This window comes from Mastacembelus armatus, chromosome 11 (genome assembly GCF_900324485.2).
Source record: "Mastacembelus armatus chromosome 11, fMasArm1.2, whole genome shotgun sequence".
In the NCBI taxonomy this organism is placed as follows: Eukaryota; Metazoa; Chordata; class Actinopteri; order Synbranchiformes; family Mastacembelidae; genus Mastacembelus; species Mastacembelus armatus.
The window spans coordinates 20,330,837-20,354,606 of NC_046643.1; the positions used below are offsets into that span (position 1 = coordinate 20,330,837).

Sequence of the window (23,770 nt, forward strand, 5' to 3'; positions counted from 1 at the left end):
AAAAGCTGCGAAATAAATAAAAGGGAAAAAAAGAAAATTTATATAAATCAAGCAGCTTTTTGGCAAAAATCCTTAACTATTCACAGCAAATTCATCCTGTAATGTACCACCTAATCTTTTTCCCCCTCACATTTCAGAAATCTCCTTTTTCTTCAAGGCAAAATAAAAAAGTTTAACAAAAAAAGACATTCTACATGTTTAGCGTAGAAACCTTGCTCCAAATCGACCGTTTCCTCTTCCTGCTCCATCCTGCTGGTCAGTTTCTGAACCTGTAGGAGATCGGCAGCAGCTTGTGAGTCTTCTTCATGGTCTGGACTTTGGCGTGTGTCTGGTCGTCCATGGTCTTGTAGCACCGGCGGGCGTAATCCAAAAGCTTCTCCTTCGATGCATCAAACTCTCCGACCTCTGCCACCTGCAGGCGAGCAGGCTGTTAGTGTGAGTTAGCAATAATCTCTTTCTTCAGAGCCTTGTTTTAAAAGGCTTCTGAACACAGCTGGATAACCACACCCATTATTCTTCCACACATTCTGAATCAGTACTGACAACTGCAATGTGATGAGTTAGTCTAACATCAAGTCTATACTGTTCCACCTTCTCTGGAGCCACCAGCAGCAGTTCGGCGATGGGGGAGGTGGAGGCCATGGTGTTTCTGTCGACTCCATGGATCTGGAAGGCTCGGGACATGCTCCTCACCCGCTGGTAGGTGGACAGGATCTTGTTATAACGAATCAGAACCCCGTCTGGGTCTTTAACTAAGAAAGTGAGAAAACACAGGGAGGTGTGAACACTGTGTGAGGAAAAATGTTGTGGTTTGAATCTTTGCATTGATTTTAAATGCAAATGGGCCAGGTCTGGACACACGTAAAGACCTTTAAGCATGCCACTATCTGCAAGACAATAGTGTATTTAATGCCATACAGAACAGTTCTGATGATGAGCCTCACCTCTCTGCCTCTCTCTCCCATGGGTGATCCTGAAGATCCTCCTCATCTTCATCCTTGGCTCTAAATTGGCTCGTCCTCTGCTCTTCTTCTTTGAACCCTTCTCCACCGATGAGTCCTCATCTTCCTCCTCCTCTTCCTCTTCCTCCAAGTACTCGTCCTCAGTGTAGTATTTATCCTCCTCCAGATGAAACTCTTGCTTAACTGAAGAGTCCGACAGCGTAACACACAGGGAGGGAGACAGGAGGGATACAAACCAATTAATTGTACAGTCAAATATTTCTAACATATTAAAATAGAAAGAGAAAGATGAAGTTTCCAGCCTCCTCCTCACCAGGGATGGCAGCGCTGCGACGGGTCCGAGGTCCTGGTCCCTGAAGGCGTTTAAGGGTCATCCCAGACCTGGTGGTCATGGGGGAGGGAGGGGAGGGCGAGCTGGCAGGCTTCACTACCCGCTGGGGGTCTCCACACCACTCTGTAACTGTTATTATAATGATCCCACAGAAATTAACAACTCATCATTAATTCAGGTAATTAATAAAAAAGATGAACATGTTGAAGCCTCACCCTCCGGACTCCTCATGCTGACGATGAAGCGGTCCAGCTGACAGCGCAGGAAGTTGCGTTCCTCCTCCAGCTCCTCGATGCGTTTCTGCAGCCAGGCGTTCTTCTCCAGAGTCACGTACAGGTGAGCTCGCAAGTTAGAGACCAGGATGAAAGGGCTGTACTGAGAGTGAGGCAGCTCCTGCACCACAGGCTCTGCAGGGGGCAGCAAGGAGAACTTAACCAGTTTCTTCCAAAATGTAATTCCAGTGTAGGGAAAGGGCAACAAGTGATGAGGCTGACAGTTTAGAGGTTTAGGATCCAAATAGTTTCTACATGCAGCTAACACTGTTTCCATGGCTGGCTGTTGGAAAAATGTCTGGTTACCTGCAGGTCTTAGTTTATACAGCCTTAACAAGGACAAACATCTCCCAGTCGTGGGGTAAGAATAAACCCTGAAGCACGAGCAGGATCAGCAGCAAACTGAACCGTTCACACTGTTCCTGCTATATATATACAACAACAGAAAAGGTCATGTGTAGTAGACGTAGCATACCGTCCATCATCTGCTGGCCGTGGTTCAGGTGATACGCAGGAGGCCTCTCGATGCTCTCCTCCAGGGGAAAAGACACCTCATAGGCGTCCAGATACAGGCCCCCTCCTCCTCCACCTCCTCCACCTCCTGCTGCTGCTGCTGATGATGATGATGAAGACCGGTGTATGTAGTGCTCTAAAGAACACACAACTTTTAGTTAATGTAGATTATAAAACAGCATGAAATACATCCCACCTCCACTACATCATAAGAATGCAAAGAGCAGAAGCACCAGTGTCCCACTGGGCCGAAGGTGTCGCCTTCAAATGTCTTCGTTTTCCATCCAAACCCAAAGATATGAAATGTTGTTTGGCATTTTCACTTTATGAGTTGAACAACCGATCAATATCAAAACTGTCGTAGCTTAATTAATGCTGACTAATTGTTTTAGCTCTAATAATAACAAGCAATAATACATTTAATAAAGGCAGGACTCAGGCTAGTCATGATGTTCTTGAGCTTTACATAAAAGAGACAATAAAGACTAGTTAACAAACAGAACCTCAGTTATTATAACAGTGAAAACCTAATGTGGCCAGTCCTCATAGATATAACAGACTTTCTATGGCATGAAAACACAGGCTGAATATCACACACCTTTCAATAATATCGATTATTGATGAATTTTAAAAGCAGAAGGTGAGTTTGTGAGTCTGAACATAAATGTGACTGAAGCCCTTTGTCCAGAACCAAACCATGAGGATGCTGAGGTCCAGGGCCTGTTACAGCCCATAAACAAACACTGCATGTGCAAACTCTGAGCCTGAAAACTTCTTTTTAAACTTCTTTCATGCACCGAGCGCGTCTGTTTGCTGCACGATCAACGTGAAAACGCCATGTTACCTGGCGGGTGTGTGTCCTCTCTGCTGGTTGGATTCATGACTGGACCTTAAATGTTCGGAGAGACGTGTTGGTGTTTGTCCTCCGCGGTTCTGTCTTCGGTTATACTCCTGTAATATCGCCTGCGACGACCCACGGCTGCAGCCGCCACACTTTCCGCTGCAATTACCTGATTATAAGTAGCGTGGACAGGTGCAGCGCGCGCAGGTTTGTATGCTTTACACATGCGCAGAAAGGAGTTGTCGTCTCACCTTTGACCAAAAAAAAAAAAAAAGCAAGTCAGTGTTTAGGGGTAGGGTGAAGGGAACTGAGCCTGGGAAGCAGAGTCCAACAGGGAAGGTCTGGACTGTTTGAGCTGCAGCGTAAAGAATCAGACTTTTGAATGACAGTTTGTTTATGCACAGCACTGATTTGTCAGGACACACCTGCCTGTGGCACAACAGGTGGACAGTATTTCTGCTGCTGCTTTTCTAAAAGAGATTCAGAGATTTAAGTTTCACCGGAAACGTCACCTGAGGGCGGGGCGCAGGTAGGTGGAGAAGGTGAACCCGGAAGAAAGAAAGACTCTCCAGTATAAAGTGCAGGACAACATTAAAGATTTCTGCGCTGCAGGACGAACAACAGCAACAAGTGAGTGAAAGCCGAAGCTTCAGTTCTGTGTTTTTACAGAATTATTACAAGTTCTTGTCAAAGACCGTCTAAACCTGGTCAGGATCCGGTTTATCAACTCTGGTTCTGTGCAGAGATTTAACTGAAACAAAGCACGATTCAGTCCGAAGTCAGTTTAGTGTCAGAAAACTCAAATTAAAGTCTGAAAATGGACAAAGATCAATGCGTGACTTTATGTTATGTTGTTACTATTTATACCCGTTGTATAAACTATTTACTGTGATTATTGATATTCTATTAGTTTTCAGGGATGCAGTAATATGTAAACATGAAGTAGTTGTGGCTTTTGGTGAATATATACATGCCAGTTAATTAGGTAGACCTAGATAAAACAGGGCACTCTAATCCAACAGTCCTGCACCAGCAAACATGCTTTTTGGTATTTCCCATAAACCCCCTGCAATATTTTTAAATGTCTTTTATTTATTTTTATTTTTATATGACATTTTATTGGCATTTTTGTTTTAAATGAGAAACTATTCACTGATAATAAAAAGGTTATTGATTGTCTGTTGGCGAACTATATTGATTATTGCATTCCTCGCCCTTAGCTCATATTTGTACCAGACAAACCCGAACCCACATGCATTTAATTCAAATTAGTGAGAGTTTTATTCTGGAAAAACCTCTGAGACACAAAACTGAGCTGATCCAGCTGTGACTAGATCCAACATCACCACAGCATCTGTCTGTGGACCTGCAGTTCTTGATTTTCAGGTAACAACAGTTCTGCCTCTCCTGTCTCCTCCCAGTATGTGTGACGGCCTGTCCCACTGTAAACTGGCTCTGGCCTTTGCTGTGTTGATGGACTTACTGGGAGTTTCGTCTCTGCTGCTGGGAGTCTTTGTCCCTCTGGAAATCAAAGGACAGGACTTTGGAGACTTACTGGTCTATACTGGTATGTTTGTCCCTGCCTTAATCTGTAATGGGAACTACAACATGATGAGTTAAGATGTTAGAAAAGGAGGAAACAGAAGATAAACTCACAATAAGTAAAACAGTTGTTTTATTCATCTGTAGTAAGAGTAGAGCTCAGGCATGTTAGTGAGACATATCCAGTCACTAAACAAAATAATCAAACATTACTCTGTTTTAGTTTCTGAGCTGTAAGAATTTAATTTGTTTGTAGTGATTTGAGAAAAAAAAATGGTTCCAGCTTTACTAGTTGAAATATTTGCTGATTTTCTAGATATTTCAGTCATTTTTGAGTAACATCATCATCTTTCTGTTTCTAAGGTACAGATATAACACTTTTCTCTAAACCTCAACTATAAATGTGTTTGTTGAACAAAACAAGATGTCTGCAGATGGTGTCTGCTTTAGGAAACTGTGAGGCTTTAGGAAACTGTGATAGACATTTGAGTCATTTCCTGACAAACACTGATATTAAATGTCTGGTGTTGGCGACTGGTGCGACTCTGTTCAGGGGCCCTGCTGGTGCTCATGTCTCTGGGCGGGTGGGTGCTGTGGTACAGCGGAAACATCGAGGGGCTGACGTCGGCAAAGGACCTGGGAAAGGTCACCAGCACCGTCGACCGGCTCGCCCGCGGCCTCAGCCGCAAGATCCGCACCTACAGGAGCCATCGCTGAGCCCCGTGGAGGAAGTCAAGATCCCCTTTCAATTTAAAAGCCTGGTGATACCTGTGCTTGTCAGTATTAATGTAGGAAACAGACACAGAATCAAATGTTAGGTTACAAAAACCCCAGTGTTACAAACATGTCAGAAACATTTCAGCCTCAGACACATTCTGTTACAGTCATACTGCAGCGTCAATGTCTTACAATTAGCAGTATTTCTTTTCTCCTGTTGTATTTCAATAAAGGCCTCTTCACACAGCAGACCAGGGTTTATCATTTTTACAACAATATACGACTTTTATTCACAATCTGGTGCAAACTGACATTTAAAGGTTTGACTGAAAAATAATCTACTGAAGCATTTTTGAATAACCACAATAAAGGAGAGAGTGGATGTAACAGTCACTGAGATACAGTGTTAAGTGTCAAATACAGAGAGCAAAAGACATTTGTTAGAAAACAATCAGTGTAACACAATGAAATTTAACAGCATGACAAATCTTCCAAAAACAACATAAGACAGAATCACCACCTCACAGACCGAACAGGAAGCAACAGGAAGGAGCACCCAGACACAAACATACAAGGCCATCACGTGCAGTGACATGAATGTTTTTAACTAGTGTAAGGAAAAGAAGGGCAGGCCTTCAGCTCCAGGAACTGGTTCTGATCTAGACAACAGGAACAGACAGGTTGGTAAGACTCAAGCTCACAGCAGGCAAGGACAAGCTGCCTGGTTCAAATAATGGGAGAACTGATGAGGACACTGGGATCAGGTGTGTGAGTGGGTGAGGCAGCAGACGGAGTCTGGGGACATCTGGTGGCTGCATGGGGAATGGCCATTTATGGAAAATCTCCAGAGATGACAGAGGTGAGGTGAGGATGTGGGTGACAGGACCAATGACACTGTTCCCTCTGCTCAGCACCAACCAAAGAAGCATAAAGGGGTTAAACACATGACCAGAGGCAGGAAATAGGGATGCTGTGTCCTTATCTGTCTCTAAGCATCGATTGACACGTTTCATATAGACTCCCAAAAACCAGCAATATCCTGCATCTCAACACACTTGTATTGATGATGGGAGACAGTTTCAGTGGTGTTCAGGTCAGGACTGATCCAGAACTGCTCTGCTTAGTCCAAATGGTGTTTGTGTTTATCTTGTCCACAGAAATACTGTCTGAGTCTGTGGAGTCACATGAATCCAACCTCCCTCTGCTTCCTCAGCTAGTATCCACTGGAAGCCGTGATGCCCATTAGGGTGTCCAGATTAAACATTACTTTTCTGGAAATAGATTCCTCAAGGTCGGGCCAAAGACCTTTGATAATACTCATCAGTGGCGATTTCCATTCCCTCTATCGACTCTGTCTGTTTTGCTTGGCTGCCAAATCCTCCTTATACCGCCTAACGTCATCACCTTCGCTGCTTCTCTCCCTCTTCCTCCTTCTGCTCCTGCATTTTAATCTCTTTCTCCTTTCAATCAAAAGATTCCTCTTCCTAGAACTCAGTCTAAAACAGGTTGTAGGTTAGAGGAGAGATTTTGAGAGGGAGAGGTTCATCTCAAGAGCCAAGGGATGAAAACTGCTAATCCAATAAATCCAGACTCTTTAGTATTTGAAGCCTGAGGGGAAAATCCCTGTTCTAAAAGAGGAAAGATCTGGGTGATAGGCAGGTCCAACACAGCGAGGAGCTAACTGGGTGCTTCCCACATTCTTTAAACTCAAAAACTTAAAAGAATTCCCGGCACTTTTGAGAAATGATCCATGAACTCTTATGTTTCCGGGCTAAGAAAGTAAGTCGCTGTGTTCTACATTGTACTTTGATGGTACAGAAGTATTACACATTTAGTGCAGTTTAAATATTTATGGATCAATAATAGTTTTTCTATGAAATAATTTAATCTCCAAAGTAACTAACCTGTTACTAAACAAAGGTAATGGAGTACAAAGTGCAATACTTTGACAAACAAGCATAAAATGGAAATAGTCAAGTAAAGTACCTCAGAGCTGCACAGTGCAGCACATCATTATTTCCTCATTTGTATGCACATCAGATGAACTGACTGTTTACGCCTGTAGGCCTCTTGTAGTTTTATTGCAAATGTAAATTATGCAACTAATCAAACTGCCAAATGTAAACGTTGAATAAGAAACAGGTCAAACAATGGCACCAACACAAACAGAGCTGACTGCAAGAAAAGCTAAGTAATGTTTGCTAGTTGTAGTGTAATTACAGGAATTTAATTTATTTTTTCAGTTGACGTCAACAAGGCTCCCGGTTGCTGGAAAGTTTAAGAATCTGAGCAAGTGTAAAATCTCAGTCTGTGGTTTGAGTCTGGGCGGGACGTTGTGTTGTCAGATTTCCAGTCATGAAGTCTGCAACTTGTCTCACTTACTCAACAACTATCTTAAGTTTGCTAATTAAAGGTGGCTAACATTAGCCTGCCTTGGTCAGGCCAGACAATGAGGCTGTAGCAGAAAAAAAGATAGTGTGGTAAACTGAAAACATTTATATTATGTTTTAGTAACAGAACATTTCATTTGTATAGATGGATTTTCTTTCTCTTCACTTTAAGAAGCTGTTTTTCTTAAAAACTGATTTGAACTGGTTTTGCATGTCCTCTGGCAAAGCTTGGCAGCAGATGGCAAAATCCAAATCACCTGTGGAGCAGCAGCAGGAGGAGGCAGGGTGCTGAAGTTAGGCCTCAGCACGTCAGCAGAGGAATTAAGTTGTTGTATTTAACACAGGGGAGAGATCAGCAGTGTGCCAAGAAAGCTTAGCGTGGATGCTGCTCTATACTTGTCCTGCTCGATGCAGCACCGTCTGACACGAAAGCAGTGGGTGGAGGGGATGTCTGCAGGTAGTTATGTCAGCAGATTATATGCACACAAATAATAGCACATCAAAACACCTCAAAACATCTTACTGTATTAGCGTCCAGGTTCAGTGATCCAGTGTTTTCTGTGCTTTAGTGGGTTAATACGGCGAAAGAATCTTAATCAAAAGAAACACACAACATTTGCCATAAAGTCAAATGACATTATTTTCAAATAGCAAATATAGAATATTGCATCTCATTACAGATTAAATTAGGAACATATGTGTATGAAACACACTCATCAGATTTTGGATTAAGAGTACTTATCTTTATTTTTGGGTATTTAATAATGATTATAACAGGGGAAGCCAGAAAGTCATCTGAGACAACACTTAATGGATATGAGTCCATTTTGATAATTAATGTTGCCATGTTGGATAAGTGATGCAGGTATAAAGGCGATCAGCCCTTTTCTGTACAACAAAAGATTCACGTAACATCCAGACAAAAAGCAAAACATTAAAAAAAATGACCTAAAAGATTCAATTCCCTAACCATGCCAAAATTTCTTTGTGCCCAACTCCAAAAGCAGCCGCTGATGGGCTGCCAGAATAGTTCTGCTACTACTAAATACATCAGAGCGAGCTAGTTGAGAGGTGGGGAATGTGGTTAAATACCCCTCCAACACTAAGGTCATGACCTCTGAGCCCTGATGAGTAGGGACATTTAATTCCTCCTTCCCTCCCACCATGCTCCACGCTCCAGTCGGGAGCATCTATCCAGAGCTGTAGTTTACCTAAAATACAGGTGTGCAAAACTGGTTTTGGAAATTACTTACTTTCACTTTGTCACTTTACCTGATCAGGTTTATTTTTACAGTGGATGAAACCTGCTCATAATCCCGCAGCTCACCTGTGCCAGGGTCAGTCAGCTGACTTGTTTTCAGCTTGGACATGGGGCAGGAGTCAAGCTGCACAGCATCCTGGTGGATTCAGTCTGACCTTTAACCTGTGTCACATGTCAAATCTCTGCAGAGCATTTATTTTTTTCCTCTAACTCTAGAATTGAGGAATGACCACAAAATGATAATGCTTTTATAATAAAAAGACATGAAACTGTAAACAAATCATTATGTAATTGTTTACGTGTGTATAACCTTTAAAATAAAGGTTATACCTAACAGACATGAATCCACACAGACAGAGAAACAGAAACAACCAAACCAAAGTGATTTGTATGTTTTTGCGGTATTAGTTTCTCTTTCTTAGATTCTCAGGGAAGAGAAGTATTTTCTCTCTAGTTATTTTTCCCTTTAACTTAGTCTGAGTCTTATGATTCTTAATCTGACACTAACCTTACTCTAACCCTAACCAGTTACCTCTGCTGACTCCAGAGTCTTGGGATCTAACATTTATCCTTTCTGCAAAGCACTTTGTGCAGACCGGTTTGTGATAAACACCTTCAAAACAAATGTGACTTGACCACATGAGGAAAAGCAGCAGCTCAGGAAGCTCAGCAGTTCAGGTTTGTGCTCTGGTGGCTCCGCCTCAGAGTGATCCACTTTAATTGACTTATCTCAGCAGGTGGACGCTGATTTCCTCTGCTGCTCACAGACACAGCATCACTCTTTGTCCTGGACTCCTGAGCTTCTCACACAGGTAGGAAACAAACAGCTACACCGACACTGTGAAATATCACAATCAGAAAGACTCAAGATATCAAACATGGAAGGATATGTTGAGGAACAATTGAAGCTGTAGATGTAGTTAGACTATCACTATTATGCATTTTGTACTAATTTGATTAGGTTTATCAGATTTAAGTGAGATTCTCTTTTGAGAAAAAACACTATGTAAATATAAAGTCAGTTGAGGTGCAGTACAACAAAGTTTAAATAATAAAAACTAGCACTTTATAGTTTATTTTTGTTTTGTGTTATTTTTTTTTTTTGTTGGATAAATCCCTGCCCCAACACCTTTAGTCAAATTGGTTTGTTCTTCCACAAGCAAAGTACTCCTGTGTACTCTGTGGGATATTTATTACTTCGATTGTTACCTGCTGTCCACTTTGGTTATAGCTGCTGATTTTAGAGCAAAAAGTGAGTGAGTTCATTTTTAGTGAGAGATGACTAAATAAAGTTACCAGTCTTACTAGTTTTCACTTAAAATGTCCAGTGTGCATGATAAAATTACTGATGTGAGAGTAGCCACACCTGGCACAAACTACTAACAGCATATGTTAAAATGGTAAAGTGGTTAAGAATTGTTGAAAAACATTTTAGCAGTGATGTGGGTTGAAACTTGCCTGTGATATTTTGCTTCTTTGGACTCGCAGGGCAGGACCAGGATCAACAAGGATACAGCAACCATATTGCAGGAATAATCTTCTGTTTACTGCTTTGGTAAAGTAGAGGAGGCAGGTTTTTAGGTTGAAGTTCTCTTTTAATTGCCCTAGAAGAGCTCAAGGGCCACAAATTCATCCTTTGATATAGCTGTAAAACAACACCGACACCAAAAAAATGGGTAACAAGAGTGGTGCAGTGTCCAAGGAGATCCTGGAGGACCTGAAGCTCAATACCAAGTTCTCTGAGACTGAGATTGTCCAATGGTATGAAAACTTCAAGAGGCAGTGCCCATCAGGTCGCATCTCTAAACAAGAGTTTCAGACCATCTACAGCAAGTTCTTCCCAGAAAGTGATGCTAATACATATGCCCAACATGTCTTCCGCTCCTTTGACACAAACGACGATGGCACACTGGATTTTAAGGAGTACATCATCGCTCTCCACATGACATCAACAGGGAAGACCACCAGGAAACTGGAGTGGGCCTTCTCACTGTTCGATGTGGACAAAAATGGATATATCACCAAGGCAGAGGTCAAAGAAATTTGCACTGTAAGTTCTAGATGAAACCGCTGAAATCAAACATTTTTATAGGTACCATTTTGTTTGCAAAGCTTAGTAATATTTTCTTGCATTAGAACTTTACACAGGCAGCTGTATCAGCATTTCACCAGTTACCACTTTTTGATTTTCAAAACACATTCCTGCTTGATGTCCCAAACATCTGCCTTCTAGAAGCAAAATGCAGAATATGAAAGAATATCATCAGCATACAAATTGATGTCTGCTGGGCTTATCCTGTAAATGTGGCTTACAGGCCAGACATTAGCAAGTTTTAAGGACCTCACCAGTGGGTTTAGATTCCCCTGTATACTTATGGAACAGTATGTGTAACTGACAAGGTTAATGGTAGGTGAAGGCAAAAAAGTGAAAGGAATGATTAGAATTGAAGTTGGACAGTAAAAGTTATTTAGACAGCTCAAAATAAGAGAGTTCATGTGCTGTTAAGTCTGAAGGAAGTGCACGAAAATCACTGGAATATTGTAGCAACTCAACATATTGCTTTATTTGGATGCATGACCCTAAATGTTTAATCCCATTTTCTTTTTTGTCAATTTCTGATTACATGTTGAAGAGCCACTCATTCAGTAATAGCACTGGTTTCTCTGTCACCACATTTTATTCTAGTGTTCAAATCTATTCTGCATGCCACGGACTTATCCTTGTTAGGTAACTTTTTAAAACGCAGGATTAGACATTAACCGATGCTGATAAAGAGTTTAGGATAAAGTAAGAGCTAAGCCAGCAGAGGGCTTTGGACTTATATATAGAATTTAGAGAGCACATGTCTCCATAGTTTCAAAAATGACTTTACATTTAAGTGAGCACAAAAACCACTTGGTGCTGCTATATGTGCATCAGCAGTATCAACAATTACAACAGTATCATCAGCATACAGGCTGATTTAAGATTATTTACTATATGGCCTCAAGATGAAGGTGCAAAACTTAGTTGCCGTAAAATGTTAGTTGATAGTTTGGGTTGTGACTGCCAATCCTGCTTAGATTTTTCATATGAAGTTATTAATTCTAATCATTCAAATTCACTGTTAAAAAGCAAAAAAAAAAAAGATAGGAACCCAATGCTGTGAAGGTTATCACATATAAAAGTGCTGTGCTAACCCAAAATGTCACTCAATGAAAGTAAATTAAAAATGGCCTGTTACATGTGTTTTGAGATTCTTTTTTCCCCTGCAGGCGGTTTATGGCCACCACATTCTAATATAAAAAATTTGAGATCACTTATTCACAGGCCAAACAGCCTATTGCGTAAATCTATGGCACTATAGAAAGTTTGTTTGTTACTGTTTGTCAATATACACATGATCCTGTCATAGATGACAAAATGGTTGACATTAAGGGAAGATTTGGGTGAAAAAGTTCCACTCCAGTTATGAAAGTAGAATTCATATTAATTTCGTAAATGAGGACTGTTTAGGGCTTTAAATAACACAACACAAAGACAAATTAACTGTTGCAATGCAGACAAAAAGATTAAAACAATAACTTTCCCTCTGATTAATCTATATCTTATTTTTCCAAACAGGCAATTTTTAAGCTGATTCCTAAAGATGAACTGGCTGATCTGCCTGATGATGAAAGCACAGCAGAAAAGAGGGCAGATAAACTCTGGAACTTCTTTGATAAGGGCGAAAATGGTGAGATAAAGTACTGTGAATGGTGACATGACCTTACGTTAGACATTAAGTAACCTTGGTTCTCTTGTTTCTGATCTGTCTCTGCCTGCTGGTTTGAGTAAATCAAGGACAATGTACTGCCTCTTTAACAACAGTCAGATTAAGGGGAAAGGAAGTTGGTAAAGTTAATAATGTAAAGATACAATTGCCATATTCTTTGTATAAACATCTTAGCATGAGTAATGCAGCAGTTTTATGTAATCTTTCTACTGTAATATCACATGTAGAATAGTGAATTCTGTTTTTTAGCTCAAAGGCAAACAAAGGTGAGCTCTGACCTATGAGACAAATAGGAGCTCTTGTATAAACTGAAAAGGCATTTTTGAATTTGTCATCTATATATTATATATTTATGTTAATGTACCTTGCACAATGTAAGTGACTTCAGCTAATGTGAAAACAAAGAACATTTATGATTAGAAACACAATTAAGTATGAAGAACAGTATCATCTGCATATAGGATGACTGAGACCATCAAATACTGTATCATTTAGTTGCTTCAAGACAAAAGGTCTGCATTAGCACTTTTTAGAACTTCATAAACTGAGTTGATCACTTTCAAAAAATATGCAGTGTTTTGCCTCTCAAGCATAAAATGCATTTGCACAGCACATTCATTAAAACTGAATACCCAGTAAAGTAATTGGACTGCATTACAACTGTTTTACTAGGTTACACAGATTTGTCCAGTGAATCCATTTGATTCACATCTCCAAAAATCACTGGAGATGTTTAAGACATATTTTTGAATTCTGGCCCCTTCAGTATCTTAATCAAAATGTCTTCTTTTTACTTCTAGACCGAGTGGCAGAAGGGGAATTCATCCAGGGAGTGCTGGACAATGAGGAAGCTATACGTTTGATTCAGTATCAGCCTTCAAAATAACTGTTCAGATTCAGTGCATCTCTCTTGTCTTTTTCACTTTACCCTTCACATCTATAATGCAATGACAGCTGACAGCACCTTTACAAAATGTAAACACAAAGCAGGTGTGACAATAATGCATCACCGCTCAAAATTAAATAATGAGAAAGAATTTGCATACATACAGGATTTTATGATATAGAACATAAATGCTAAACAGAAATCAGAAGCCATGGCCCCCGGGATAGCTGCAATTGCAGTTACAAAGCAGTATTCCCTCATCACATGCAAGCTAATTGATCCTATCCCAAAGCTAAACAGTCAGTCATCTTTCTCCTAAGATTAACTGGATCCCTGAAATTATAATAGATGAAGTACATACAGTATGAATAAAACTGCCAGTATTTAGTTTACATTTCTTAGAAAAAGTAATTGTGTTTTTAGTAAGTCAAACACACGTTCAAATAATTTTAATAATTTCTCATCTGCATTAGTCAAAGTATCGTTACCATGAAATGTTTTTTTTTTCTAAACTGGGCAGCCAGTGCTGGTGTCTAGTTTTTCATTTTACCCAGGGATGAATCTGATCAACAAATACAGTAGCTTATAGTTTACATGCAGTAATTGCAGGAGGAATCTACTCTTATTGTGTAATTTTGTATCTTTTACAGTGTTCAATTCACCCATGTGTCACAATCCTACATATTTTATGATCTAGTTATGTGATGCATAAATAAGAATAGGTTTATTCATGTACGGCAACAAGGAAAACTAAGTGTTGGTCCTGAATTTCCCTTTACAGTAAAGTCAATAAAAAGTAATAAAGTTCAAGGTGTCAGAAGTATCCTTTTTCTGAGCTCAACCGATACTAAAATGTGATTTCAGCAGACTGCAGGACACTGATTGGCCAGGGAGTGACATCACTAGAAGAGTCATGATCACGATGTCCGACACAAGAATAAAAAACCTGCCATTTTTAAAAACAGGCAACAGTGACCATTGTTTTTCCAGTTTTAAAGTCTTTAGCAAGGCAACACAAGGTGTGCCTGCGTGTCTGTCACCACCATGCTATGACAGCCCTACCCACGTTGAAGTGGTACTCAATTGTAAAGGAAAATGACCAAAAGTTGAGTCGAGTCAAGTCAAGTAGTGCTAAAAATGCATAAATGTGTAGCACAGCAGCAAACTTTCCCCATTTTAGTTGTGTTAATTACAATTAACTAAAATGGTTAGTTCATTTTCTAATTTAGCCATAAACACAAAGTCCAGCTGAGGATAAGAATCACAAGATATTTGGTCAAAACCAGTGTATTGACATAAATGTATGTCATTTTACTTAATGATGGTAATAGATAAAGTTGAAAGTGAATCCTTTTAACAAACATCACAACTCAAGGAAGAAAGGTCTAAGATAATATGTTTGAGCTCAAAACCATCCATTTAATTAGCTTTGGCAAAACCGTCAGCATGTACATTTGTCTTGAGGCCACTAAAAGATGTAATATGCGACCGTCTAAAATCATCCTATACGCAGATGATACTGCCATTTATACTTCATTTGTTTTTCTGATTTATAGTAGCAGTAGATACTGTAGCTTGGTCTTTGTAACTGAACAAAGCTCTTCAGACATGTTAAGCTCAGCTATTTGGTTCACACACTGTCCAATTCTAAATAACAAATCTCTTAATCATTTCCACTACTTGTTACTGAATAAAGTAATCACATTACTGCATTGTGTTACTGTGTGACTCTGGTGCTTAGACCACCTTTTTTACCAGTTCATATCATATGTTGCTGTCACAGGTTCACCTCTAATTGTCCATAAGTATGCCACCATTATTCCTAAACAATAGAGAAATTATATTTGAAAAACTCTCTATGCTCCACTGGGAATAGTTTGGATCAGGAACCTGTTCTCAGTGAGCTTTGTGGATTATCCAGAATAACCAGGAGAATGTTTTTGGAAAGTGACGTTGAAGCTTTTTGAATTTATTAAGCATCCTTATGACATTTCATTCATTTTATTATATTATGGTGTCAATAGAAATCTTGTCTTCACTTTCTGAGAGACATCTGTTTTGTTTTTTTTTATAAATACACTTGGTGCTTATTTCTTCATGGTGACTTTTACTAGATCACCAATGGCAGGATGTTTCAGGGAGGATTCCTTCCAAAATAAAACTTAAAAAAAAAAAAAACAACAAGGAAGCATTCTCACAGAGCTCCTGTACAGGATAAAGTCATTAATGAATCCATTCAACTTTCATTTGATTGTTTTTGCAGATAAACATGAACAAAGGAAAATAAATCACCTGCATGATGTGAGAGGCTCCTCTTACATAAACTGTTGTATAATTTATATTTTTAATTACTCCCCAAATAGTGCTCAGTGACCTGACAGCCCTGTTTGTCTCTGCTTCACTGCCTGTATTATGTCAGTCTCTCTCTTATTCCCCTGATGGGGAGATTATGGAATAATCTTGTGTCCGGGGTTTGAAAGAAAAGCATCTTAACATCCAAAGCTCTCTGTTGTTGTAATCTTTGAACCTCGTGTTTTTTGTTCTCTCAGAGATGAACATAAATTCCAGGTAGCCAAAAAAATCCACACAGCGATTTAGAGTGAAGGTCTGTATAGTCTTCCCTGAAATGTTTCCTCTAGTGTATTTCTCCTGTTCAGATTAGGAAATTGTACAAATATAAAGCTCAGCACTAGTGTGTGCTCAGTTTTCACCCACCCTTCATCCAGAAACGTCGAACAGATTTACATTAAAAATAAAACTTTACCAACACGACCCTGTTCAAAATGAATCGACTGGATATTTTTCTGACATGAGGTGATAATCTGTCAGCAGCACGTCTTTGGAAGTGGTTCTGTACTAACGTCATAGCTGTAACAACATAAACCACAGCTGAGTGTTTCTGTTGAATAACGCAACTTAAAATTGCTGTTGTGTAACTGATGCAAATTAAAAACTGTCCACAAATGCATCATGCTACACTTTTTGAAACTTCATACAATGTACAAAAAAACCCCCAAAAAGATTATTGTAGGTGTGTGTTCCAGTTTCCTTGTCTTTGAGTGTAGTTTCAGTCAAAGAGCCAATCCTGACAAGATGTTGATCACAGTTCTCTGTCCCTCAGTCTCAGCAGAGTGAGTCCTCTCTCTCCTCCTGCAGAGTGTAATCTATCTCATCCATTTCTCGTTCACAGTCTTCACATCCTTCAGCACCGCATCCCTCCACCACCACCACGCCATGAGGGTCCACCAGCCTTCCTCCACCCACTCCAGATCCTCCGGCTCCTCCCAGTGCTCCCACTGTTCCGCCAGGACCTCCTACTGCTCCCACACCCATCCCACCCATTCCATCTCCATTATCTCCAACTCCCACTCCAGTTCCTGCCATTCCCATCCCCCCAACTCCAACTCCTCCTCCACCAACCACCAATGCTCCCCCTGCACTGCACACCAGAGGTCCAACAGCTGGTCCCACTCCTCTGGGCCACAATGGGTCCATGAGCGCCCCCTGCTGGCCAAGTTGAATCAATTGGTTGACGGAATAGACTCCTCCACCACTGGCTCGAACAACCTCCTCATAAGAAGGAGCTCGGGCAGCAGTCCGAGCCTCCTCCAGCCTCACCCGGGCCCTGTGCTTCATCTCGATGATGGTCTTTGTGTAGGAGTTGAGCGTGGCCACAGCGGCCGCCATGCAGCAACTGAACGACAGCCACGCCATGCTGAGAGCACAGGGAGTAAAGATCTTGACTCCATCAAACTAACAGGCAAATACAATTTGTTGTTTGAATACCCAGTCACACCAGCACAGCAAAGTTCATCCACGTCTTTGTGAAATTCTTGGTGCCATTAGACAGGTTGCTCAGAGCCTACTCGCAGGACTAGTCAGAGAACTGCTGCAGCTTTATATCTATAGGTTTTAACCAAGTCTTTCACACACATGCAGTAATACACAAGAACACCTGGACACAGAGTTTGTAAAATAAAACATTTTTACGTGAGTGAATTGAAAAACTTACGCAAAAGACCATCCATAGTCCCAGGATTGTGGCCTCCAGTCTTTGGGCCCGATGCTGACAGTCATCTGAAACACCGTGGTGTACATCATATGAGCGACCATCCCCATCATACCTGGCAGAGGAGAAATGACAGACGTAAAGTCTAAAACTGAAAAAAGGAGAAGTTGAATCATACAGGAAGAAAAACAAATGAAGGTTTGAATATTTCGACCAAGAAGAAGAAAAATCTGTGGATCACAAGAACAATTCAGTCAACAGTTTAACAAACCTCAACCCCCTCATGCTCGAGGACAGTGAAAGACATGTGCCTGCTCAGAAATAGAATTACCAATGTTCTTAACACTTCAGCAGAAATTCTCTCTGTCCTCACCTGAGAGCACAGTGCACATCGCAGCGAAGGCGTTGATCTTGAGGGCGTTCATCTCCCTCCTGGCACAGAGGCAAATCACTTCCACACACATCAGCAGGAACCCCATGGCCAGCAGTCCAATGTACATGAACTCACTGATGACGGAGAGCCAGAGGACGCCTGGAAGCAGGGAAAGAAAAACTCACAAATATTTTCTGCAAAGAGATGTGATGTGACCTGTTTGGTTTTTGTTTTGGAACCTTGTGTAACTGTAGCTGTGAGTGAAATGGAGCATGGGATGTAGAAAAAGGTGAAGAAGCTGTACTTACCTTGGGTCTCTCCTGGAGTTAGCTCAATGAAGCTGCGACATTTTTCTTCCTGATCCTCACCTGAAAGAACAATGACAAGAAAGTGCAGCTGATAAACATGACACATTAGGTCATCTGAGAGGCACATGGTAGTAAAACACTGTGTGTATATGTGTGTATATATGTATATATATATATATATATATATATATGTGTGTTTTTGATGTTATAGCATTTGTAACAAATCCAATATGTTGTTTTTGGGGCAAACTTCCTGTAATAATCTCTTGCGTACGCTGAGAATGGAACATCCATGCTTGTTAGTGTACAGTAAATCCTCAAAGCATCAAACAAAGAGCTGCTTTAAGCTCGGCTGCTGTGGACCACCTCCCTGTGGGACAGACAGCTGAAGGTCAACCTTCAGGCTGAAATCTGCTTTGAGCTGCTGATTATCGACCACTCACAGTATCTTTCTGTGTTCCCTGCATGTTTTCTCACACCGTGTGATGGTACTTGAATTATCACGTGGTTCATCTTCTCCACATCATCTATTTTATTGAGGTCAATACTGAGCTTCAAACTTTGTGGCAGCGGTTTGCCTAAAATAAGGTTCATAAAGTAACGTGCTTATTCACAGTCTGTTCTGCAGAGTCCCATCCAACACCTGGGATGAAACACAGACTGCAACGTACTCAAGTATGATGAGTGTAAACCATAGACTGAACAGTCCCAGAAGTCACTTCAATGACTGTAATGAGCAAGAACACCACTACTTATTTAGCCACTGGGCTCTGTCACTCCCATCACTAACCTTCGTTGTGCTTCTCACACGAGAGCCAGAAGCCGGTGTGGAAGTAACGCAGCATGTACTTGTCCTCGCCCGTCTCCCAGATGTAGTGGACGGCGTTGGCCAGCTGCTGCTTCTGTATCATGGCCAGTTCCTCTTTCTGCAGAGGAGAGAGCGTTGCATTAAAGGACGGGTTCTTGGGGTCCACGGTGAAGGCTTCTGGATGGGGAAAGACGGGACAAAGAGTGATGATAGTACTAACGGACTAAATATTTCCAAAGTTAAAGAGAGTAGAGTTTCAGAAAAACAAGGTCAGAGACATATAATGACATTTTCAATGGGCAGTGTGTGTCTTTATGGCCACTGTGCCAACGAAACTGAAGTAAATCCTACAACAGGATTCCAGTGGGTCACAGTATGTAACACAATCCAGCCCTGAAACACTGTTCTCTGGGTAATCTGTGGTTTTTCTGTCATAAAAAATGAATACTACATGAAAACAAATAGGCTTAGAGCTGAAAGATAAGACGAGGTTAAAGTTCTGAGATTAGCAACAAAGCCAGGATTATGTGAATCTCTGTCAAATCAAGTGTAAAAAGATGGAATAAGAGGTAAAAATAAAATATGGTCCAGGCCATAAGCTCTTGCACTAAATTACTATTTACTGAGAGATATTTTTGGAGTCATTAATCGTTGTTCTTACATACGTTTCCATAAATCTGTGATGTGCATCTACAAGTTATTTATGTGTTCATGAAGCTTTACTTAATTCTCTAACTGGCAACCCACAAAACAAAGTGAAAACAGATTTAGGTCAGACTGTTGATGATATGAGTCATTCTCACGGGTTCACAATAATAATCACAATACAAACATCTGTGTTTTACACATCCAGGATTTGGCTCAGTAACATTTCAGTGATTATTTTTCAACCTGTAGTTTAAATGTGCTGAACAAGCTAATCCAGGTCGGAGACTGACTGAGAACACAGGACAGTCGTTTCTGGTTTTAGTCTCTGTGTAAGGGCAGTGCTGGAAATAATATAGAAAATGATCCTTTAAACCCCAGAGCTCAGAAGAAGACCAGACTTCCATTGAGTGTTAAGTTGCTGGTCAAATGAAAACATGGTTGCTGAGATGATTTCCTGCCCTCACCTACGGTGTACGGCTGGCTGTTGTTCTGCCCACAGTTCTTCATCTTGATGGGCGACAGGCAAAGCGGCTTCACCACCTTGTGAGTTCCCACACACCAGTAGGAAGTGCAGAAAGCTGAGACGGACAGCGTGAGGGCCAGGGAGGTGAGGGCCAGGGACAGCAGGGAGCGGTTACGTCTGGACATTTTCTCCAGCATGGCTGCCTCTGGACTTGAGGAAAACCCGGAGAGAAGCAAGAAAGATGACGCCCAAACGAGTACGCTTCAGCCCGACCTCAAATATGGTTCAAAACTGGCTGCAAGAGGTTGTTGACCAATCAGGACGTAGATTGGAAAAGAGAGGGGAGACATCCGTGACGCTATGACAAGTCAAGATCAAGTGCAATGCGGTGGTTTGTTTGATCGAGGCTGATTCATGGAGTATGGGAGAGAGGAGAAAAAAGAAGGAAAGTGAGGATAAGGGGATTAGAAATGTTTGAGAAGTGGAACAAAGATCAGAGGGGAAGATGGGAAAAAGAGGCTGGGTGGAGAGATGGAGGGAGGGCAGGGTTTAAGACAAGACACAGCCAGAGGACAGCAGAGTGAAGAAACATGGAGCGCTGGGGTTTAACCCAGTGAGCAACAAAGAGACAGATGTGTGGGCCAGAGGTGGCAGGAAGAAGTCCAGCTCTCCACCTCACAGAAAACCAGAAGAGAGGTTCATCAGATTGAACTGAACTGAAGTTCATCAAACTTCATTTGTTCTCGGTGTTACAGCACAAGCCGGTCGGAACACGTGACTCCACACATCTCTTCTCACTGAGCTTCTGCTCTACCTCATCTTTCCATCACTACTCCCATCTGCTTCTTTTCTCTCCGGCGAGGACAGACGTCTAAATCTTATCCTGCAGATTCCACAATTAATCTGTTGCTCTCTCAGGGCACATCCCGTTCTTCAACCTGCTCCTCCACCTGTTCCTCCACCTCTCCGGGATGGGACTGAGCTCACAAAGCAGTGATTAGTCCAGGGTCTCGGGTCTACCTCTGGCCAGGCCTGCTAATCTGTGTTAATCTTGCAGGGTGAGGTGGATGGGATTAATGCCCACTGTCTCTCATGCTGTCTTTGTGTGGACGACCACCTACGAGTAGAGGAGGGAGGCAGAGGCAAACATCTGGATTAGAGTCATCAGGAACAGTCGACTAAAGTGGAAGTCTTTGTTGAAGTGGTTTATATTGCAGTTCAGTTCTGTCAGGTGCTTATTGTATTCAGTTTTAATAACACTGTGTGAAGAAAACCTGGATTCTTCTTTCTTTGTTTTGCATTTTCTTATCGTCATCAGACGTGTTGAGATTTTCATTATCAGCATTTCAGTTTGGGTCAACGCAGCACAGATGTCATCTAATATTAGCCAGTACCAGAGGTTTGACGTGACAGTGCTTTATTTTATATCCCTATAAATGGACGGTTTCGCTCCAGTTTACTCCAAAACCTTTGAAACTTTCCTTTTCAAAAACATGTGAGCAGAGTCACCAAATAAACAGAGTAAGAGAAACTAGTCTGCACTGGATCGTTAATTGTATTTGTTTATGCTGTGACCTGATCTGATGGTCATTTGACATGTGAATGTTCTGACTGATCCAAATACCACACACAGAAAAATATTCTTCATGTACCAGCAGCAGAAGGAAATAAAGAAAAGCAGAAGACATGTCTTATCCCTGTCAGATATTTTCAGTCATGATGAGCTGAAATCTTTGCCTCATTTAACTTTTGATCAGCTCAAAAGCAACAACATGAGAAAGATCCAAAAAACAACCAGACTCACCGTGTTTGGGACCCCAGGGGAGACTCCCTCTGTGTTTGTGTCCCCTCTCCTCGATTCAGATTCCTTCACCTTTCCTTTGCACTTTCCTCCTGCGTCTTGGGCGAGTTTCTGTCAGAAACCCACCACAGATTTCTCTCTAATCCTCACGTCCATCTGTTACTTTCTCTCTGCTTCACTCCCTCTAAACTGCATCCATTCCCCCGTCCTCACAGTGTCCTCTCTCGTTTCCTTCATCTGTCTCCTCCTGACCTGTGGTCCTATAGTGATTAATCTGATGGTATATGAACAGCTTGGGCTGTGTTTGTGTTTAAACTCTGGAGGTTTTGCTGCTTCAGATGACTTTGTTTGGCTCTGGGTGAATGACAGATGGAGATTATAGCCCAACCTGTGAGAAAAAACACATAAAGAGATATTGCAGGTATCAGAATGTGTTTTTAAAAAAAACAAAAACAATTTATAACAAGTCTCTCTATGCTGAGCTCACTTTTTTAAACTGCTGACACACTTTATAACAAGATGAAACTAAGCACTTAATCTCACAACCAAATCACTTCACATAATCAGGAGCCAAAACACTGAAACATTTGTCTCCAACAGGACCTGTTTCACACAGTGACCTAAAAAACAAACAAACAAACAAGGGGCTTTGGTCTGAGACTGCCCTGTTTTTATTTTATTAACTTACACAGTTCACAGTCTGACGTAGCATCAAGAGACCAAACCTCAGGGGTTTCTACCGACCCAGTGCAGGTGGAGCTGACATCACTGATTAGTTCTGGTTCATGTCAAAGACAAAAACCATCCATCCATCATCTGTACCCCTTTATTCCTAACCACGGTCCCAGAGATCTGCTGGAGCCTATCCCAGCTCTCTTTGGGTGAAAGGCAGGGGTCCACCCTGGACAAGACAAAAACCAAACCAGTGAAAAACTGCAGAAGAATGAAACTGCAGATATTAAAACTATATTTGAAAATACACATTTACACAACTGGACACATCTAAATTAAAAACTGAATCAAAATTTCCAGCATCTGAGCTGCAGGTCGTCATGCACAGCACAATAATATCTGAGATTTTATTCTAATGGAGTACGAATCAGTTCCTCTTCCACACCATTTGGGAATAAACTATAAACCCACTTTGCCTCAGTGGAACAACACATTGTCCAAGTTGCCCCCAGAAATTCAACCTGTGAATCTCAGATATGTGTGTGTGTGTGTGTGTGTGTGCTCCTACGCTCATTAATCTTTCCAAACAATGTAAATGACATTTAGACAGAACGAAGCTTGTTAGAACCTGGTCACTGTAAGAAAATAATGCTCAACCTGAAACAGACAGCAGCTCTAGTTGATTGCTATATTTGAATGAACATAAAATCTAAACATGGTCACCATTTGTTACCTTAAATGCATTAACCACTGGAACTGTTGGGAGGAAAAAACAAAACAGGACCTGCCTGGAAGAATCTGTAATTAATATGTGCAGCTGCTGAAGTTCCTGGTGTGTTATGCAATCTGTGTAAAAAAAGCAACACAAGGACTGAACTGACCATTGTGTCCTAATGTAACTTGATGATTAACTGTCTCCTCTGGTCTGCTCTCACTCATTAAGCTCTCCCTCCCTGGGTGGGGGAGACTCAGATCCGGCTCAGCTGTCAATCCCACATTTCCTCGTGCTCTCAACAGATTCTGTATTGGCCTTAACTGACCCCACTCCCATTACTCTGCTAAATTAATCTGATTGATGTTCGCAATTGTAAGAAATTTACAGCATTTAGACAAAGTAGTCAAATTCAAATAATACATTACTGAAATCATTAAAACACATCTACTCCTGTCATTTAGAAATCCAGACTTTATGGATATTTTAGCTGGAAGAGAATTTTT

General features: G+C 41.1%; 4 protein-coding genes and 1 long non-coding RNA gene across 5 annotated transcripts; 2 read left to right on the plus strand and 3 right to left on the minus strand.

The window, feature by feature from the left end:
• Positions 1-256: 256 nt before the first annotated feature.
• Positions 257-3,069, minus strand: LOC113126863 (coiled-coil domain-containing protein 106-like). Its single transcript, XM_026301065.1, has 7 exons — positions 2,923-3,069; positions 2,041-2,214; positions 1,509-1,700; positions 1,276-1,422; positions 945-1,145; positions 592-752; positions 257-412 (listed from the first exon to the last, which is right to left on the minus strand). Exons 1-7 carry the CDS (start codon positions 2,957-2,959, stop codon positions 257-259), a joined length of 1,068 nt encoding a protein of 355 aa, XP_026156850.1. The 5' UTR covers positions 2,960-3,069.
• Positions 3,070-3,221: 152 nt separating this feature from the next.
• Positions 3,222-5,427, plus strand: tmem238a (transmembrane protein 238a). The gene is made up of 3 exons (XM_026301087.1): positions 3,222-3,549; positions 4,341-4,486; positions 5,015-5,427. The coding sequence occupies exons 2-3, from the start codon at positions 4,342-4,344 to the stop codon at positions 5,176-5,178; spliced, it is 309 nt and encodes a 102-aa protein (XP_026156872.1). The 5' UTR covers positions 3,222-3,549; position 4,341; the 3' UTR covers positions 5,179-5,427.
• A 5,074-nt stretch (positions 5,428-10,501) lies between these two features.
• On the plus strand, positions 10,502-13,470 carry LOC113126881 (recoverin-like). The gene is made up of 3 exons (XM_026301077.2): positions 10,502-10,879; positions 12,434-12,545; positions 13,385-13,470. Exons 1-3 carry the CDS (start codon positions 10,502-10,504, stop codon positions 13,468-13,470), a joined length of 576 nt encoding a protein of 191 aa, XP_026156862.1.
• A 1,452-nt stretch (positions 13,471-14,922) lies between these two features.
• On the minus strand, positions 14,923-20,276 carry LOC113126855 (germ cell-specific gene 1-like protein). The gene is made up of 6 exons (XM_026301053.1): positions 20,081-20,276; positions 18,951-19,145; positions 18,161-18,220; positions 17,853-18,011; positions 17,483-17,594; positions 14,923-17,185 (listed from the first exon to the last, which is right to left on the minus strand). The coding sequence occupies exons 1-6, from the start codon at positions 20,274-20,276 to the stop codon at positions 16,594-16,596; spliced, it is 1,314 nt and encodes a 437-aa protein (XP_026156838.1). The 3' UTR covers positions 14,923-16,593.
• A 597-nt stretch (positions 20,277-20,873) lies between these two features.
• LOC113126943 (uncharacterized) lies at positions 20,874-23,730 on the minus strand. The gene is made up of 3 exons (XR_003295351.1): positions 22,569-23,730; positions 21,884-22,268; positions 20,874-21,196 (listed from the first exon to the last, which is right to left on the minus strand). It is a non-coding gene; the product is annotated as an uncharacterized LOC113126943 (long non-coding RNA).
• Positions 23,731-23,770: the final 40 nt, after the last annotated feature.

Excerpts from the sequence above, each read along its gene's own strand:
- LOC113126863 (XM_026301065.1), bottom strand. The coding sequence starts at position 2,959 with ATGAATCCAACCAGCAGAGAGGACACACACCCGCCAG. Across the intron at positions 2,215-2,922 it reads AGAGGACACACACCCGCCAG|AGCACTACATACACCGGTCT; the intron begins GTAACATGGCGT and ends TGTGTTCTTTAG. Across the intron at positions 1,423-1,508 it reads CAGCATGAGGAGTCCGGAGG|TTACAGAGTGGTGTGGAGAC; the intron begins GTGAGGCTTCAA and ends TTATAATAACAG.
- tmem238a (XM_026301087.1), top strand. The coding sequence starts at position 4,342 with ATGTGTGACGGCCTGTCCCACTGTAAACTGGCTCTGGCCTTTGCTGTG. Across the intron at positions 4,487-5,014 it reads AGACTTACTGGTCTATACTG|GGGCCCTGCTGGTGCTCATG; the intron begins GTATGTTTGTCC and ends GACTCTGTTCAG.
- LOC113126881 (XM_026301077.2), top strand. The coding sequence starts at position 10,502 with ATGGGTAACAAGAGTGGTGCAGTGTCCAAGGAGATCCTGGAGGACCTG. Across the intron at positions 10,880-12,433 it reads AGGTCAAAGAAATTTGCACT|GCAATTTTTAAGCTGATTCC; the intron begins GTAAGTTCTAGA and ends TTTTCCAAACAG. Across the intron at positions 12,546-13,384 it reads CTTTGATAAGGGCGAAAATG|ACCGAGTGGCAGAAGGGGAA; the intron begins GTGAGATAAAGT and ends TTTTACTTCTAG.
- LOC113126855 (XM_026301053.1), bottom strand. The coding sequence starts at position 20,276 with ATGCTGGAGAAAATGTCCAGACGTAACCGCTCCCTGCTGTCCCTGGCC. Across the intron at positions 19,146-20,080 it reads CAGCCAGCCGTACACCGTAG|AAGCCTTCACCGTGGACCCC; the intron begins GTGAGGGCAGGA and ends TTCCCCATCCAG. Across the intron at positions 18,221-18,950 it reads GTGTGAGAAGCACAACGAAG|GTGAGGATCAGGAAGAAAAA; the intron begins GTTAGTGATGGG and ends TTGTTCTTTCAG.